At 46.3% G+C, this 20,145-nt stretch overlaps 1 protein-coding gene across 7 annotated transcripts in view; it reads left to right on the top strand.

Annotated features, from left to right (window-relative positions):
* Nucleotides 1-872: 872 nt before the first annotated feature.
* Nucleotides 873-20,145, top strand: part of Gro (TLE family member transcriptional corepressor groucho) — a 59,598-nt gene continuing 40,325 nt past the window's right edge. For 3 of the 7 annotated variants that reach the window (XM_077398772.1, XM_077398769.1, XM_077398767.1), the window contains exons 1-2: nt 877-1,423; nt 6,626-7,027. In XM_077398772.1, the coding sequence (XP_077254898.1) occupies nt 6,992-7,027 (36 nt within the window). In that variant the 5' untranslated portion in view covers nt 877-1,423; nt 6,626-6,991. Of the gene's footprint in view, nt 1,424-6,625; nt 7,028-20,145 lie in introns of all 7 variants that reach the window. The other 4 variants (XM_077398765.1, XM_077398764.1, XM_077398766.1 and 1 more) reach the window with 4 other exon arrangements.

The raw sequence follows: 20,145 nt of genomic DNA on the forward strand, positions 1-20,145 counted from the left end.
CGCCGGTATAAGGGGAAAATCGCGATCTCTCGAGGCGAGCGAGCGAACGAACAATTATCGCGTCAGATTTACTTAAGGGATGTACGTGTAACGTGGCTTCAATTTAAATCGAGGGGAATTGAAGGCCCGGGCACATAGAAAAACTTAAGCGCGGTAAGCAAACCAGCTAATCACAGTCGAGAACTCAAGACACAAGCGGTAGCGAATCAAAACCGTCGATTTCGTTGCTGCTTAAGTTGTTCTATGTGCCCGGGCCTTACCTAACAGTTTTATTAGCGTGGTGTGTTCCGACTAAAGTTTCAAGTTTCGCGCTTTTGTCAAAATCATCCCGGGATAAAAACGATTCAACAACCGCCGCGAGCGTCGATGAAATATACGAAAGATACATTTCGAGATTTGACGGACATCGTTCGACATTCGCGATCGCGAGATTTACGAACAGGCCGAGAGTAAGTACGTATGTGGTACGCCGCGAGATACAAAACGCGGAAGAAGAGCAGGAGAGGACGCGCGCTCGGTGACGGGGACGGCCGCGGGTCGCCGCGCCGCGAGCGGTGGATTGAATCTTTTTCAACGGCTCCTCGGGAAGAGGGAAGAGGGAAGAGGGCCGGAGCCCGCGACGGGGAAAGGGAGAGGGAGATACCGATTCTCTTCTTCCGGCGCGGCGGAGCGGCTCTCTCGCCCCCGTCAGTCGACGCCCTTGACTCGCGCGCGGGGTGGCGGAAGGGAGAGAGGAGAACGGCGCTGCGGTGGGGGCAGGACAGCTTGCGGTGGAAGCGAGACGGAGCGTAGCTGCCACTGCCGTTCTCGGCCCGTGCGCGTGTGTGTTCGTGCGCGCTCGCTCGCTCTCTCATTGATGCGTCGGTGTGGGCCCGCCGCCGCGCCGCGGCGGTCGGGTTGGTCGTCGCTCATCGGTGTGTCGCGACGCGGGTTGGCGTGGCGCGGAGTAGCGCGGGGTGGCGGCAGCGGCGGCGGCGGCGGTGGCGGCGGTGGCGGCAAGCGGCGTTCACACGTTCCCGTCATCCACTTCGGTTCGGTACTACCCGGCTCGCGGTCGCAGTCGAGCGTCGTACGTTGCGCGGTGCGGTCGCGACGCGTTCGCCTGCCTCCGGTGATCCGTGACTCCCGACGTGAACCTGTGTGCCGGCGGCTTCCCCGTGCACGCGTCTTTCCTACGAGAGTGTCAGTGCGAGACGGAGCGAGCGAGCGTGTAGGAGGGGGAGGGGGAGTAACGCGCGAGTAGAGGAAAAAGAGAGTGTGCGGGCACAGGAAACGCCAAGTGCTTTTTCGCCGCAGTGCCCAAGACGGATTAAGGACGGAGGCCGCGGAGGCTCCCGAACGGATCTCGAGAGCCCGACGATCGGTTCCGCGATCGATTCCGGGGATCGCGAATCGCGACCAACTTCCGACGGATCCCATCGAGGTATGGTATTACGTATATCTCGTGCGTGGCGGTTAAACGCCGATTCCTTTGAGTCTTGCAACTTTTCGGAGTATTCCGGAGGCGTGGCGCGAGAAACTCGCGTGAGAAGCGGCGGCCGTGCGACGAGTTCACGCAGCTCCGGTATCGCGATAGTTAGCGGCGCGCGAAGTCACGTGTCCTCGTTGGTTATACGCGGCCAGCTTCGGGAGCGTGACGCGCGCCGCCTCGCGCGAAATATCGACGAAGCGTGGATAATAGACGCGATATAGACGACGATTGTTACTTTCGCGGATGCGAGAATAAAAGAGGGTACATATGTTCTCTCCCTTTTTTTTCTTTTCCCTTCTTCTCGCTTCGCGCCGATCGCGCGACGCGTCGCGCGTTAAGGCTATCTCCCCGTTCTCGAGAGCCCCGCCGGGGGGGATAAGGGGGGGGGAGGGGGCTAACAATTACGGCGCCTCGACTCGGCCTTCGCGAAACGAGGGAAGGATCGGGCGCGCGGGCGAGTCATCCGCAAAAACTAATCCCTTCCTCCCCACCGATCGAGACTTAATTCCCGCCGTGCCGCTTCGCTTCTTGATCGATAAGGCGCGCGCGTTCCTCTTCCGAGAAAACGTTGCGCCGAGCCGAACTCGGGCTCGTTGATCGAGTTTCGAACAACCGACCCCGGAGTCCGCTCCGAATCTTTGCTCCTCGCGTTTACCAACCCTTCTTCTCGCCTCGCTCCGCCCGCGCCGCGCCGGTGTCTATCGCGCTCTATCGTGACGTGCTTAACGGATTATTGGGAGGATATACGAAACGAAAACGTTTAACGTTGCAGGCGCGAAAATGAGCGTCGCGACGATACGAGCGCGTTCACGGAAATCCGGCGGACGCGACGACGCTCTATACGAAGATCAAATTTTTTTTTAGTGGTTCATCGCGAGATGTTCAAATAGATTGTCGGAGGTATAACCCGGTCTCCATTACGATATCGAATTTATCGTAACATAATCCTAATTAATGCCTTAGATCGTCTAGAAACGGGCAAACTTCGACGGGTGGTCTTCGGTCAGTTAATTAATTCTAATTGTAAGATCGGAAAATTGATACCACCTCTTCTCGCAATTTCTCAATTTTTTATAATTAAATATTTATATATATTTAATTCTCAACACTGATATATCTAATACAATTAATTTAGTCATTCGATGACATTCGAAACCCGGAAGTCGATTTTGTGCGTATTAAGGAAAGCAACTGTCGAGAGTGATATTATTATTATTATTTTTTAATTTACTATTATAATTAAATATATGTGATTGATATTATCTATAATCACCGAACATATTTCAATTTTTATCTTAGACGTGTGCTTACAGAACGAACATCGAATAAAGTTTCGAGTTTCGATTAACGACGCAATTTTGTTTACTGATCGAAGAACCACGATCGAGTTTAACGCGCGACGGTAACAAGTGCCTTTTAAATCTTTCAACGCGACGATACGACTTCCGGGTTCGGAACATTATCAAGCGACTAAATTAATTGTACCGGCGCTTGCGTTATTGCTGAGAGACGATGAGGATAATCGAAAAGTGGCGAGGAGAGGGCGAAGCGGGTTAACGATGTTAGAGGTAATCGTCGTATACACGCCTCGTAAAATCGTCGGAGACGATCGACAAGCCGCTCCTCGCTCGTCTATCTCGTTTTTTTTTGTCGCGGTATGGGGGGGGGGGAGATTCGCGGAACCTCGGCGTATCCCGTAAATTGTGGTTCTTTTTCGCTGCGAGCTCGTGTCGCGACAGCCAACGTTGAAGTGAATTTCGAAAAGTCGTCGGAAGGTAAACTCAAAAGCGCGCGGAAGGTCGGATTTTCCAGAAGTACGCTTATCGGACGCGCGTTTGCCCGTTTCAAACTGATCGACAACAATCCCGATTTGACGGTAACGTTAGACGATCGTCGAAGTCGCGTAAACGGAGTTTTGTAATAATTGTAATTGTAAATTTGTTATTGAGACGGAATTTTAAACTTGATAAATTTATTGTTCAAACAAAATTTTTACACGCTCACGTTCTTGACTACTGGCCGCGTGGGCCACTTAAGTCGTTCCTCTCGCCGTATAATTATCGTGCTTCGCGAGATAAGGCTTTTTACGACGCGTACATTTTACCAAGTCCGCATCGTCGTCACGCCGCTAATAAAGGCACGATCGGTCGTATCGCAAGTATGCGGAATATTGGGACACCGTCGTAACGTTGCTCGGAGTTGTTCGCTTTTATCACCGGCATAATGGAGGTTTTTACTTTCGCGTCGGTTCGCCGATATATAAAAAAAAATCTACGACTTACATATATAGAAATATATATATATATATTCCCATTATCATTTATCACATGACTTTTACATATTTTTACTCTGAATAATTGCAATTGCAATATCGTAAGAAAACAAATCATTATTTCGCGTGTTATTAATTTTTTTACATTGGTACTATTTATACGCACGTTTTACGTAGTGGATTTATACGTCATATTTTGCAACGTTGATCTTATTACGTACAATCGTCGAATGTGTTTAATTTTTCGGATCTGCGGAGAAATGGAATTTACATCTTTGTCGCGGAACGAGACTGTATCTCGCGCTCGACTATTTGGCTTACAGCTCGTAACGAAATTGTGGGACTCGTAAACGGCGCGCGCGGTGTCACGCGCCGCGGTACTCAATAATTAAAGCGCGACGCCGGCGTGTCCGGTGTGGAGAATCCTTTAATCCGCGCGGCATTGCGCGCCGCCGCTCGGCCATGTCGCGATAACGATCGAGAAGGTAAAGAAATCACGGACGATCGCGCGGTGGTTAAGCGAGGATCGGCCGAGGGCCGCGATTATGTGAGATTCGTGATAACTTTCTCCGTGACTCGTCCGATCCGATCCGGCTCCTTTTTCTCCGGAGCAAGCGCGGCAAGCTTTTCGAGAGAAACGCGATCCCTCTAACTCTTGATTCAGGAATAATCACACGTTAGCTCCGCGATACGTGATTTGACGCGAGATTCGGTTACATTCGGTTTATATCCCGTCGAAATCTAAACTCATTTTACTCAAATCATCGCGATTTAAGTCTCTCCGATCGTCGTCGTCGTCTCACGCGGCATCACTGTTGCTTCGCAAGACAATGTGGGAAAACGCGGCGAAACTTTTCTCAGCGTTTGCGTAAATGCAGGAGGGTGGAAAGGGCGAATTTAATTTCGCGTGGCGGCGGCGGCGGCGGCGTTTGCCGGGCGTATCAAGCCGAAAAGTTTTTATCGTCCCGCCGAACGCATTTGCTGCAAATTGATGGAAATGATGGCTCAAATTCGGGGCCCCGCGACAGAGTTTTTCACGCTTGCGCACGCGTCATACGCGCGCGTATACATAAATATATTTATCCGCACGTACACGGGCACCAGCCTATATACGTGTATTGCTCGCGAAATACATTATCCGCGGAGAATGGACCGTTAACGCAGTTATATGACTCCATTTTGCGCGTTACGCGAAACATCATCCCGCGTTACAAAGAGCCCGTAATGACGCGTCATGTATATGCGATCGTGCGGCACGGTAAAAGCGTGAAAATAATAGGCAACGTTGTCCGCCCGGCCACGCGTACGTTGGTTTTCGGTCGTCCGGACGTCGGGACCCCTCTTTAGCGAAGCGTACAAATCGCAAAAATGTTTCCCGTAATCCGCGCGCGCAACCCGCCCTGCGGCGCGCGATGAGGCTAAAATAAACAGCGCTGAAATCGCGCACGGCAATCTGCGAGAGCAGAGAGAAAGAGAACCGACGAGACGAGAGCTCGCGAGAGGGAGAGACGCACCGCGAATTATCCGTCCGCCCTCGCCCCTGTTGTCGAATGGCCAATTCTCTACTTGGAAATTAAGCCGTGGCCTAAACTAACCCAACGTATAGCCGTCGCTGGGGCGCGCAACGACGACCGGTGTGCATCCATCTCGGGTGAGTGTTTGCACGCCCGCTTTAGCGCTTCCTACCGCTCCCTCGCCTCGTCGACGTTCGCCGTTCGCCTGCTCCACGAGTCGTGCCACGAGCCACGAAACGCCATCGGAATACACACATCGATCGATTTACCCTGACTTATTTAAATGTCTCCGCGCGATAAACGTGCAACTGTGCAAGAGCGGGCATAGGAGCGAAGAGCGAGCGGTCGTCGGTCAATTCCTGGAAAAAAATTGATCGATTCACAAGTCGTCGATGAAACGTTAAAACAGTCTCGGTTCCCGCGAAAACGAAATTTTGAAAATTTATCCTTCGAATATGAAGTCGTTCGCGCACTCTTATACGCGGGAGCTCTCGATTTTCAAGCCGCGTTAATCCCTCGACAAAGCGTCTTTGCGTTATTGTATCTTCACAAAACGGTATAGACTATACGCGGCAAAATCCCGCGACAAGCGCGAGGCGAATAACGAGCAATCGTGGACCTTCGTCGTCGCTCTCTCTAATTTGTTGTTTATCGAGTCGTAAGAAGCGTATGGGCAACCGCCCCTCACCTCCGTTTTTCGCGGAGTGATTCGCCCGATGCGTCGCGTTTGACGCGTCGCGATGTTTGCCATAATGGTCGCGCGTAAATGCACCGTGCGGCCACCGCACCGCCGCCGTGGTCCATTGAAAATTGCATCGTAATCAATGCGTCGTGCATGGATCCTGGAACGTGACGTTGCGCTCAGCCGGCGGCTTTGCACTCGATATATGTATATATGTATACGAGCGGAGCGCGCTTTCTTTTCGCTTTCCGTCCCTCTCGCGCCACGCCGCGTCGCGCTGCATCTCCGGCTTTTTTTTTATCCCTCCCTTTGTCCCCGGTTCGAAACACGCCTCGGAGATTAGGATAAATGCTCCTGGAACGGCGACGGGGCGCGCGGTTTACGCGCCTAGTAAATCGAACGATAAATTGATCGCTCGCCGTCGTAAAGCTCCGCTCACACGCGCGCCGCGCCACGACGAAATGAAAACGCATGGGTTCCCTGCGAGATACCGGCGCGGTTTAATAGAGAATACTTTTAGCACTATTTCTCGAGAGTGGAAAATTTAAATAGCGCCGATCGGCAAATATTTTTCTACTCGAACAAACATTCCTCGCATATGGAAACGCGATACGCGATAAGGAAATTATATACAGGCAACGTCCTACAGAGAGGTAAAGAAATAAAAATCAATTTTTCTTCAACAGGGAAACGGAGGCACCCCACGACGTGCGAAGCTCTAACGGCGCGCGAGAAATTACGAGGAAAAGTGTCGTGAACGTAACGTCGAACTTAAACGAGATTCGTAAAGTTTCCGTTGCCAGTTCCGCGTCTATAATTAATAAATGAGAGAAGTGTACTCGCGATATTCGCGATAAAAGTAACCGCGATGAAGCTCGTTGTGCTGTGAACAGTGTAACGGGGAGAGGATCGATCTAGGGGAACTGTCGTCAAATGGAGTCTCTTCCGAATCACGAGGATGCGCTCGAGCCCACGAAATGGTGAAATGATCGTGTACATAGTGTATCGCGGACGCTGCAGCGATTTCTGAGAAGCAATTGCCCAGGACTAAGATGTACCCCGCGCCGGCGAGACATCCCGCCGCTCCCGTAAGTATATAGCTTTTACTTTTCTTTAGAAGAGAAGAAAATCGACAGCGTTGACACGCGTCAAATCAAAATTGATATAAAAATTTAAATATGTATTAAATATGTATATAACGAAAAAAAATGGAAGCGTGGACGAATGCTAAAATGTTATTGTCGCTTAATTTAAAGCGTATTCTAATTCGACGCGAAATTTCAATTAAACGTGCGGCCAAGTTAGTAAATTAACGGAACATTTTCTATTCTGCGTTCGGCATTTTTCCAAGAGCACTACCGTATTTCTTCGCTTACGCCGGTGTTCTCAACATTTTTGCTTACTAGCGTTATCCATTATAACGAACGTCAAAGGGTAATATAGTGTAATTACCGCTCTGCGCAAGGGAAGCGAAAGAGCACGTGGGAGTCAAGTCGACCGCTCTCGCACTTCACGTTGTTAATTCGAAGAATGTTTGATTGTTCTCCGCGCACGTCCCTACGCCACAGCCTCCGCTCGTGCCGCTCTTTTTACCGTCATAATTTCACGCGCCGCACAAGCTCAAAGTTCCCTTGCGATGAAACGAGACCACCGGCGAATTTGCTGACACACGAACGTAGAGAGAAAGAGAGAGAGAGAGAGAGAGAGAGAGAGAGAGAGAGAGAGAGAGAGAGAGAGAGAGAGAGAGAGAGAGAGAGAGGGAGGGAGAGAGAGAGATAGACGAAGAAGGGGTGGGAGGGAGAGAGGGGGGGAAGGGGAAGAGACAGAGGCGACCATTAGAAATTATGAGGATTATTTATAGAGCCCGCAAGTCAACGTACAACAATTGCCGTTCATAGAACCGGCCAATGGGCGATATGTGGGCATCACTCGTTTGCTTATTGACGCTGATGTGGCGCCGCTCTGCTCAAGAGGCACAAAGTGGCTCGATCGTTTCTTCGACGAGTGTACTCGAAGCGCACGACGGACATACGCGAAGCAACGGCGATAACAGTGCCGTAATACTCCTCTTAATATCGCGCGAAACGGCTCGATAATTATCGCGGTGACTAATAATGTAACGTTGTAATTGGTCTAAGGAGAATCAGAAAAGCGTCGTTGCAAAGTCAATTATTTTTTCCGCTAGTATATTCTTAAGACGGAGTGACGTGGACAAATTTGTTTTCAACGCCGCGCGAAACGGCTCATCAGGATTACCGTGATGACTAACAGAATGACGTAATTGATTTCAGAAGAATAACAAATATCCTAGCTGTAGTTTAGTTTCGGTAATTTCTTTACGGTTAGACGCACGGCATCAGATCCGTCCGTAAAAAAGACCCGAGATAACTGACAATTGTCGCGATTTACTATTAAACGTAATTGATCCAAGAGAACGAAGTTGGACGTTGGACATCGTTTTACGAACGCCGTTATTTGATAGGAAATTGTTCGTGACGCATTGCGTGCCGCGCTAAAGAAATCCAAGCCAGTCTTGCATTACGACAAGTATATCTCTCGCTTCCGTCGTTGGCGCGGTTCGAAGAACGTCTTTTCTGCCAGGGTATCGTTAGCGATCTTTCAGTGGAAACGAGTGGAAAGTAATCCTTTGATAAACTGGTGATATGAGATTTCGCGTACACACAATGTTGCGAAGAAAGCGGTATAACGTTAGTCGCCGTTAATAGCGGATTAATCGAGCGTTAATCGCCGCGGCACGCGATCGCCTTTTACGCGCGATTCTCAATGAGCGGTTACTTACATATATCCTTCTCTTTGATTGGAAGACGTGGCCGACGAACAGCCCCGATAAAGATTCTTATTGATGTTCTACAAATATAGTTTCGTTAAAAAATTTTTTTACGTATTATAAGAAGTTGTTTTTGATGCAAAAAAGTAAGAAATGTGTGATAACGTGTTTAATAAAAATATAGGTACCTAATATTTACATCGTATATTTTTCAGTTTAGTATGGTTACCACTTGTTTTTGTATTTCAAGTCTGTCACGTATTTCGCGTGACGGTTGATCGTCGGTATAACGGAAAGGCTAGGCTAGATGTTAGGACGAACGAGCCATTCTCCTTGCTTGCCAACCAAATAAACGAATGCACGCTGGCGAGCGTCACGCTCGTAATTCTGTAACTCGATCCTTCGCGAAGAGGATAATAAAAGGCGAAATAGTTATTCGCGAGAGTCGTCCGTTGTTTTAAGACGCGACGTCTAGAAAACCATGAAAAGCGAGAAAGTCGGGGAACGCTGGCAAGAAAGATCGGAGAGTGTCGGAGATAAGATTGGAAAATAGCTTCCGCAATTTCCTATCGCGATGAGTGGAAAAAAGGTGCGGGAATAACTCATTTGGCAGTATTTATTCATATTTCGTTAACAATTATGTAACAAATTATGATAATACAAAAATAATACTTTTTTATATTATCCGTATTGCCGAATATAATATATACCTAATATTTATTAACTTTAGCTTATATTGCCAAGAAGTTATATTTATTACTACCTATTCTTTTTTGCTCTAATAATCTCTTTCTCTCTCGCTACAATTTCCTCGACACATTATACCTCTTACGTTATTCATTTCGTCGTTCCATATTCTTTCCAATATTTCTCTTTTATATATTTCTACCCAACTCCTTAAACTAATCCTTTATCCTATAACACTCTTCCTACTTTCATTTATATATAACCTAACCCGCTCTGCTTTTTCGTTATCTTTTTCTATCCGACAAGAATAAATTTTGATCTCGCAAAGAGGAATAGTCGTCTTCACGCAAAGAATAATCTCTCGGTGTTTATAGCTCAATCAAATTTCGACGTTTTTGTGTATGCTTTAATTAATAAGAGACGATAGGCGTTTACATTTCACGTGTCAGCTGGTACTCCCGCGATCGCATTCTCTTTTAGTCATCGTTGTTTTTGTTAAGATAAAAAAGTGAGAGATAGCGGATCATAGTTATAATAGCAGTGACATAACTAGGTGAACGTCTCCTCCCCATCTCCTTCTCTCTCTCTCTCTCTCATCTCGCTTCTCCCTGCTCTCACGTCTTTGATTAATAGTTATCTCTCGTGTCGCGGACGTGCATTAGAAGTTAAGCGGGAACAAAAGTGCGCCGAACGAGCGCTTCGCAAAGCAGCAGCAGCGGCAGCAGCCAGCAGCCAGCAGCAGCAGCGACAGCGTCTCTGCCGCGGCGATATAATTTGCGCAAATGTAGGAAGTAATATCGCGGGGACAACAAGAGTCTCGCGACGCGCTCTTTGCAAAATGCGCCTGGCTGAGCGCGCGAGCACGAGAAAGCGATGCGAGCTACACTGAAGAGCGGGACAAAGGGACGCCGCTTTGTTTCGCCGTCCCCTTTCTTCTCTTTCCTTTCTCTCGCTCTCCTCTCTCGGCCCTATCCACCTCCAGCCGACCCGTTCCTCCGCGCTGCCTTCCCGCGCCCTTTCGTGCCGGTTCGCCCGTGTCGTTTCGTGCTCCAGATTCCGCGGATTCTACGCGCCTCGCCCTCTCACAGAGAGATCGCCCGCGCACTGGATTTTATATAGAAAATCTCGCCGTTTATTGCTTTATTGCCTCGCCCGTGTAAAAGGAGGGTAGGAACACAACGTTTTCGACTCGTATAAAATTACGTTTGTGGTTTATGATCATTACATGCTACGTGAAACTCAAACCTTTATACGACTCTGTTGATACACGCGCAGATTACATAAACATGTGTACAACATTATAGGTATAAAGATTTATTTTTACACTTTTGAGAAAAATAACTGCTATGGTACTCGATATTCTGGAGGTAATATCGAATCTTACATGGGTTAGTGAGAATTGCTCATGAATTCGGGACGAAACACACATGCGGTGATGAATTTTTTAATGGTCAATACGAACGAACGATTTATTGGTTGCAAGATTGGTTTTGTGAATGCTTGTTGTAACGGAAAAATATTGAAGGAGGAATATTCGGGAAGAGAAAGAATTAACTGAAAAAATTACTCGAATACGACGTGGCCTCCGAATATTGTTTGGAGGGACTCTGCATTCGCGTGGCGATTGAAGAATTACGTTGTAATTGGTCGAATAAAAAATTGGAATTGCCGCATGAAAATGATCTGCCCGTCGGTCGGTCGTGAGCTTTTTCCGTGTATCGGGGGACGGAAAAAAAATTTGTCGATGACAATCGCTAATCAAATCGTTCGGCGACTAATTGTTCGCCGAATGGCTCGTCCGAATTGGTACGAGGAGTGAAAATTGAAAATGTTCGCCGGAGGCTTCGTTGAGCTTTGAAAGAGAGGAAAGAGTCGGGCTAGACGAAACCATTCGCAGCAACAAATTGCGCGGTCGTTGTAAAAAAAAAGAGCAAACGTAAGGACGACTCTTTTGTAAAAAATTTGTACAAAATTTAATAAAATTAATTGAGAGATGGTTTGAACATGCGATTAGAAATATCTCTTTTGACGAGATTAACTCCGTTTCAAAACTTTACTTAATTACACCTATCGTGTTTCTACTGTTCTACGTTAACTAATGTGTAAGGATGTAAACATACTATATACCAGGCACATATTGAAACGCACGTATTTAATCTTGTCTCGCAGAATTTAAGAGGACATGCACGGGACAGGAGAACATTATAAAAATATATTCTCATTTTCGTATCAACCTTTCGCGATTTATGTAACAAGCTCGCCAACGCTGAAAACCCTTTAAAACCTTCACGGACGGTCTTTCTCGGCGCGTTTTACTTCCTCTCTCGGAATAATGGAAACGCTCCAAAGTTTTTTACGGCCGCTCTCGCTTCTTCCTTGTCGCGCTGCTCGAACTCACCGAAATTTTCTCTCCTCTTTACGGTGCCAGGATCATAACTCGCGTGCGCCGGCAACAAAGTGTAGAAAAGACATTGGCCGATTTTTAAGTGTTTTCAGAACTACCGTAAAATACTAACTTGTAGTCGCGGGTATTAAGCGCACATCGTTATTTAATTTTGTTCGTTAACTTTTCGCTCTGGAATACAACGATGATATTTATGCATAACGCGTTTTTCATAGCATTTCCATCAGATATATTTGTTCGTATTTTCGAACGTATTGGGCTCTATTCGATTCTTTTCACGCATAGAAAGCAATTTTTATATAATTAACATTTAAATTGGATAAATTAGAACACATTAGTGCGTTGATCTCTTTTTTTATCAATTAATTTTTTTATTTAAGTTAGGTTGCCACGCGCGAGTAAGAATTAACTGTCTGACGAGAAGTGTCTGGGATGATTAATCGTGGAGATTAATTAATAGCGGGGAAGGCAAGAAATAATGCGCGGTTTCCCCTGATTAATCCGTCACGTGGATGTGCGCGGGATTTCGCGAAATCGTAATCAGACGAATGGTCCTTTTCACCGCGGCGGATGATTGACTATGATACATCGAAAGGGCTTCTGTTCATCTCGTCCTCTCTCCCATTGTTTGACCCCCGTCGTAAATACACGTTATATCGCTGACGCCCCGGCTGGAGAGTAACTATTTCTCCGAGCATCTCTCGAACACAATTGCACGATCTCTCTCCCATCTGGCGCGTCGATTTTCTACTTTACGTTTTACAAACGATCCCTCTTGTCGTTACGTATTGTTCCTTGCGCATCAGTTAGATCGTAATTCGATAAATCCGAATTAATTGCGGAATTTTATTGCGCTTTAATTGTAACTTTCTTCCATTTTTTTTAATTATTAATGTGAAATTATGAAAATTACTCTCAACCTTTGATAATTTTCTATCCATTTTATTTTTTTCTATAGCTTTCCAAGAACATTTTTAATACATCGGTAATTAACTACAACGTGGCGTTCGTATTAATAGTTTACATCAGTTGCAAATTCGAAAACCTCGTCGGAAACTCATTACTCATTTCCCTTTGTATATTTGGAGATACTTGGTGTGTTTAAGATTAAAGGGAGGTCGCGGACGAAAGACGGATAGAAAGATAGAGAAAGAGAAGAGAGAGAGAGAGAGAGAAGAGAGGCAAGCCGTTCGGGTTTCGTAATTGGTGAGTTTTAGCGGCATAATTCCCATCCATCCACAGGGGCGTATCGCTCCGGCCTATGGCTTTTTAAGCGTCGGTCTTCGATGTCCATTGGGGTAGTCGAGTCCGCTTTCCATCACATGCACACGAACACGCATACGCACAATCCTCTTTCTCGTTGTGTATACGGGGGTGCGGGGGTACGAGCTTTACTCGGCTGTTGGGATCCGTTAGGCTACGGAGTTTGAGGGTAAGAACGGTATGACAAGCATTTGATGAGGGGACCAACGCCGCCCACTGAAATCCCAAGCGGTTCTCATCCTCATTCTCGGAAATTATTCTATGCCATTAGATGTTGCCAGACGCGTTCTCGTGTTTAACGCGCGAAATGTCAAAACCATTTTCCGTCACAAGGAAGACACTTTACACTTGCTGCGTAAAGCGTTTTAATCTTTACGTTGATAAAATGTTCGTGCGATTACAATCGCACGCGTTGAAAATTATTCTGCAATGTAAAAAAAGTGAGCATTGTATAATAAACGCTGATTTATTATTGCGTTTTATTTTTAATCGCTTGTTTAATTATAGAAGTTTATTGAAACTTTGTGGAAATTACTCTGAATTTATAAAAGAATTAATTATTATATATAAAACAAACGTCGGTCATTCTTATTTGAGAACAATCAAAGATTCGGCGATAGGAAGATATAGGGGAGGAACAGCGATCGATAGTGAATCAACTCTCGAAGGTGTGTTATCGTAACGCGACCGGCGCGTCCAAGGTGGCCGCGTTATCGTCGCCGGGATTTTTTTTATTGCTCGGCTTTTATTGTTTTCCCGCACGAGAGAGCGGAGGTGGGCGGGCGGTTGGAATGTGTCTTTGGTCTCCAAGAGCAAGATTGATCACCACTGCCAACTGTGTCGGAGATGGTCGCAACACTCTTGCCACATACCCGGGAGGGAGGAAGGGGGAGGGAGTCAGCGAGTGTCCCCAGCACGAGTGGCTCTCAGATACTACTCTTCTCTCTTTCTCTCCCTCCAACCATCGGAGCGTCAGTTTGTCGACGTGCCTCCTACTCGAGGTTGGGAAACCCTGGCGGGATCTTGTTCAACATTTACATTTACATTTACATGTCGAACGGGGATCGACCCTCGGCCAGCCTCGTTAAAGGACGAGCGAGCTAGAGCGAGGAGGTGGGGTAGGAGAAGGAAAAAGAGAGAGAGAGAGAGAGGCATCTGGGACGAAGGGCACCAGAGATACATAGACGCGCTGAATGACTATCACTGCTGTCGATTCGTCGTATATCGCGAATCATGCCGATCGATCGAAAGAACGACCGAACGCTGTATATCGGAATGCTAGCGGCTGCCTCATAGCGGTTTCAATTAGCCGGAAATTTCGTTAGCTGCTTATTCGATCAGGTAGTTGCTGTAGGGTGAACGGTCAATCGGTAATTAACCGCTCGAATCGCAAACTTTGACTTTATACATTGTAATATCGAACGAGCATATTATCAGCACACATGGCTATATCGCACCCGATCGCACCTATGAGATGAGACAAATGATCAAAAGAAGTGTGTAAAATGATTTCGCTACGCAAATATTGCTTTGCATCATTTTAAAAGAGAAGAAAAATTTTAATTTCAGAGAAATTAAAGAAATGTGTGTGTGTGTGTGTCACTGTGTGTCACATTACCGATTAATCAAGTTAACTCGAAAAATTGTTCTGAAGTCAGATACAAATTAATATGTCGTATTTGCGTGTTTAATCAATTCCACGATGACATTGATTGAACGTTTATGAGGAAAAAGATCGCGCTCTCGTTTCTCGTAACGAGCGTGTCCGGGGAAAACGCTCGCCTTGATCGATAAGCGAAATCCTTTGAGATTCCTCCTGCCTTCGCCTTGATCGCGATTCCTCGATTCCTCGAGGAAATAGCGACAGCGGTAGAAACGACTGTACCTTTATTATCGATTTGCACAGGTATACATGCACTTTCTGAGTCTCGAGAGTTGTGTATGTGCAAACTTAACTTGAATCCGTACTTTAAGGAAGGATTCGCTCCCAGTTAAGTCGTTCTTTTTCCGCGTTAACGAAAACTTCCGAGTATATTCATCCAAAAACTTCGAACGGGATTATTCGTTCTTTCTTCTCATTAAACTAACGGTAGATAATCAAACTGCGTATCCATTCGATGTTTCGCTCTCCTCCGGTTTCTCGCCGTCGCGATTCTATTTGGGGAAAGTTAGTACATTGAAACTCGGATATCTCCTCGACTTCGCAAAGTTGAATTTTTCGCGTACGTTATCGCCGCGCGGGCGGAGCGAGCGATCATTTCCGAGCGAAGCTTTGAGAAAACGAACAGGTGTATCACGTCTCGCTGCTCTCACATGGATAAAACGATTATCGTTCTCACGACGGCGGCGTATAAGACCGGGCAGAGGAAAGGTTGCGATGCGTGAGAGCTGGCTGGCGGGCGAGCCAAGCTACCCCCTCTCGGTGGCGGTCTCGAAGGCACGAAGGGCCATACGAGGGATGCGCGCGCGCGCGCGCGGCCGAGAGAAGGAGAAAAAGGCCGACTTCCTTGTAGACTATAAACGGTTCACCCCTCGCGTGACGAAGGCATTTACCGAAGGCGATATCGTCCACGTGGTGGAAGACGATCGAAGCCACTCTCTCGTCGCTCCTGCTGGTACAAGCGAGTTTTTAACCACCCCGTTAGATGGCCACTCCGAGGATCACCGAGAATCTCGCTATCCCCTATATACAGCGGAATTTCGCCCCGCCAATTTCTCTCTCCCCCGTGTATTTTACGTCACTAAAAGTCCGCGAATGAAGCGACAATTTTATTGCCCGGGGCGTTTTTCACTCCCGAGTGAGAATCCTCCATGCACGGATGATCGATCGCGACCTCGCGATGAACAAGCAAGAATTCTGTCTTCCGGACAATGCTCGAGTCGATTTTGGGTAAATTACGTTTCTATAAATATTCCGTATTGCGTTACCAAATATTCCGTTGGAATTCATCGCGCCCCGGAGCCTCATGAATTATTTAACCGGCGATATACCCCCCTCTCCTCTCAACATCGAGAAGACGGTAGAACTCCGGGATCGCCGAGGATTTCCCGAGAAAGCCGCGACTTTTGGCACCAATTTCTCCCCCGTTATATCATCTTTCCGCCTCTCTACCCTCTCTCTCTCTCTCTCTCTCTCTATATATATATATATATATATATATATATATATATATTTATCTATCTCCGTCTTTGTCTTCTTTACTTAAGCGCTGACAAGTGCTCTCTCGCGGAGGGGACGAGTCTCGTTTAGCGGCGCGCAGGTTCAGGAGGGGGGGGGGAGAAGCAAAAACCCTCAGGGGTAACGTCGATTGTGTCATACAATGGCACGTGTATTTGAAATACGCGCGAAATGCGCACCTGTGCAGACGCACACACGTACCTACAACGTTGGCACCGAAAACGACACATATCCCTCGCGTGGATCACGCGTTTCGGAGCGTCTGAGGCATGAGATTGCTCGAGATCCTCTCCTCCGCCGACCCATTCTGCCGGCTTATGCGTCGTCTAACCTATAATATAGTCATAGCGATATATATACATCTTAGCCTATAATACAATCATAACGATATATACGGGCCAGGGGGACCCGTAATGCCCGACTCGGCGTGCACGTTCACGCGAATCCGCGCGCGTGATGTACGTGCCCCGGTCCGCCGCGCCGCCCCGTGTTGCAACACGGACGTGAGATTGCGCGGCGGGATGAGAAGCGAAGTTACGTTGCACGAAGTGTCCCAGAACTGTCGAAATGTTCCCTCGACCGGGATCGCTACAAACCAAATTAAGTGAAAGACCCTCTGGTCCAAATTTCGAATCGATTTTCCTGCAACGAAGATTTAATCTGTCACGTTTCTCATTTTTTTTTACGCTAGAACAACCAACGTTATTTTGATACAGGTAGACACATCTTGTGTATAGAATTATGGAACTTCAAAATTAGAATGATTGATGGAAAATAAATTGGCGTATATCATGTTTTTATTGCGACAAAAATCAACATAAGTTTCAACAAAAGCACGTTAATAATTTCTGCAATTTAAAATAGAAAATTGAAATCTGTCATTTTGACGGGGTCGGTTGTTCTAATATTAAGCTTCGCTATATTGAACATAAAAATTTATTCAAGAATAACGAATATAGAAAGCGCGTTAAATATATTGTGCAGAAATCTTGTTTTTCTTGGATGAAAATACACTAAACGCTAAATTTTATTTAAATTTAAGATTATTTTCTATGATCGAGATATTTTTTTTTACAACGCTGATGATCGACCCAATTAATACGAGCGGTTGTATTGCCGATAACGATGTGGGAAGATATTATTAGGACAAGCTCATTCCTCATTCCTTCGAATAAGTTAACCATCGTGGCGGAGGATCTGCGTTATTCAAAGCGCACGCTTCCGCGCGCGCCAAGAATTTCACCACGTGCTCTTTCTCGGCGCCCCTACCGATCCCGCACACACACACACACACATATGTCCCTTCTATTAGTTCACCCCAACGGTACGTGCTCACCCCTTTCTGGGACGAAGGGCATTTGTTAGCGCACTCGCTGCGCGCCGACGTTGATCGAGCACGCGTACGCCCTTAACGCGTTCCAAAATCTTTACCATCCTAAAGGGATTTTACGCGAATCATACAAATCGTCTACACGAAAACTCTGGAATACGCGGAATAATTTCATCGATTGATCATTTATTCGAGTAGAACGGCCTTCGATCGTCGAACGGATGCCATTGTCCGAATCTGGGGCGTTTAAATTCAAATAAAAGTAATACGAATGGAGCTCCGAAAACTTGATGTGTGCGCTTGTTCCGCAAATATCGACGCTCTTTTATAATTATTTCATATATACATTGCATTGTTGATTGGCGATAGGCAAGAATTAAATTTCTGCAATCATAAATTTACAATATTAAGGGGCAATATTGGCAGGCAATGCGAATAACAATAATAATAATTATTATTAAGCATTATTTGTTAGGCGCTCGAAGAAAAAAGCTTTCAAGCGTAGCAATATGCGTATTACATTTAAAGATAAATATATACAAAATGATTCAATTATAATATAAATGTAAATAGCGCAAACGAATGTACAAAAGGCATGTTTGAAGCAAACTTACTTAGCGACGTGAAAATATACGTGAAAATATCTGTATTTCCAAGTTGGAATAATTATAATAAGTAATAACAAAAAAGTGTATGGTGCCTGTCGAAAATTTGACCTGTGTATAAATATGAGAGGATAAGAAAGAAGAGAACAAATATTAGATAGACAGATGTCAATCAATCTTTTAAGCTATAGAGCAGTATAATTAATTGTTATAATCAATACGTATTATAAAAGTATATTTCTCCGAAGCAATAATTAAAGCTCATTAGTTTTTTTTTTATTTGCTATCGCGACGAAGCTAAAGTATCGATATTAAAAATATTCTTTCTCCGCACCCAGGGGCTAAATACAATGTTGTCAGAGTATCCTAAGCGTCTACACTACCGTCGCGAGTCGCGCATAATCCGGTTAGTGCGCGCAGGATCGTTCGCAAGAGGATAGTGATTCTATTAATTAACAATGGCGATTAACGAAATGAGCACCGCTCACACCGGCAATGATATCGAACACGCTCCCGGTCGTTCCATTCCACCGATTAACTGTGATTTCTGCGCAGAGATTTCGGATCTAATTTATCGAGGTGAGATTAGGGACATGTTTTTCTAGCCGATTGCCTTGGTCTAAGTCGAAATTGACCTTAAAGTTTTAGGGGCGTTAGTCGTTCCTTTCCTAACGTTTCAAAATTACACGTTTACACGATACTCGACGATCATTCTCGCGCGAGAGAGTATCTCAAAGTAACCAACCGAGATTTAATTATGTTATAACAGAGGCGGCACGGACATATGAAATAATTACGCCGCTTCGCTCTCTCGCAAAGGCAAACGGTCTTGCTTCTCGCTGCGAAAAACTTGTTTGCCGTTAGGACGCGAGGTAGTCGTCTCGAGCTCTCTTCGCCAAACGATCGCCCCGCGTTTCTTTTCTCCCCCCTTTCCGCCCGCGGATACGATATCCACTTTTTGTGCCGTAACGAGCGATTACTTCTCGCTCATCTTTCCCCCGCGTTCCTCCGCTTCTCCAGCCTCCCGCTGCTTTTTAATAGCCGTTCACGCGCGTAATCGGCAGATCCGCGTACCCGCGCGTTCCCCGATGATGATGCCCGACCTCGTTATTTGCGCAGGATGCATTGTCGCGCGTGCGAGTGTGTAAGTATAGTGCACGCCTTGTCGTTCCAGTGCACAAGTTTCGTCGGACGCTGGCACGTTGTCCGACGCGCGCGCATGGAACCGGCGCGCGGCGCGCCGATGTTTATTCAACTGCAGCTGCATCAGCGAAGCCGGCGCGGGCGCGGACGTCTAACTTCGAGTTGCATCGCCCGGCGCGTTATTTCCATTAGCGGTAGAAGTAGATCTATGCGCGAAGAGCGTTCGAGACAGTTATCCTAGTATGCTAAAGTTGCAAATAATCTTCAAACAATTATATAGAATATCTAATTGCAAATCGATATAAATATCAGACGAAAAAAGAAATACGTAGAGTAAAATATTTCTGTGCGGTAAGAAATGATTTTTGAATAATAGAAGAGATGAATTGTGTATACGAAACACGAGGTGGGTATCAAAGAGACTTTTTAAAGAAAAGCGAAACCCAAATCACACACGCGATGTTGCAGACATTGCGGTAAACATTACAGTAAAACAGAATGTGTAAAAAGGCCGCGCGTTCTTGTTTTCGATGTATTTAAGTACCGCCGGCGAGGAGAGAGAGAGAGAGAGAGAGAGAAAGAGAGAGAAGGACGATTTATATCCGATGTGTGTCCGCTTCTCGTGGAAGCGTGCAAGATACCTTAAGAGGCTCCCGCTTACGTCACCCGATCTTTGGGCCTCGTACCCGGGGCTCTCCAAAGACCTATTACCTTATTTACGATTCGCACGGCCATTATCTCCTGGCAACAAAGTGAACCAGCCGGTTTTTCGATACTATCCCGCGTGTGTATATACCCGCCGGTGTGA

This window comes from Temnothorax americanus, unplaced genomic scaffold (assembly GCF_048541705.1).
Source record: "Temnothorax americanus isolate GAGA-0224 unplaced genomic scaffold, ASM4854170v1 Scaffold12, whole genome shotgun sequence".
Taxonomy (NCBI): domain Eukaryota; kingdom Metazoa; phylum Arthropoda; class Insecta; order Hymenoptera; family Formicidae; genus Temnothorax; species Temnothorax americanus.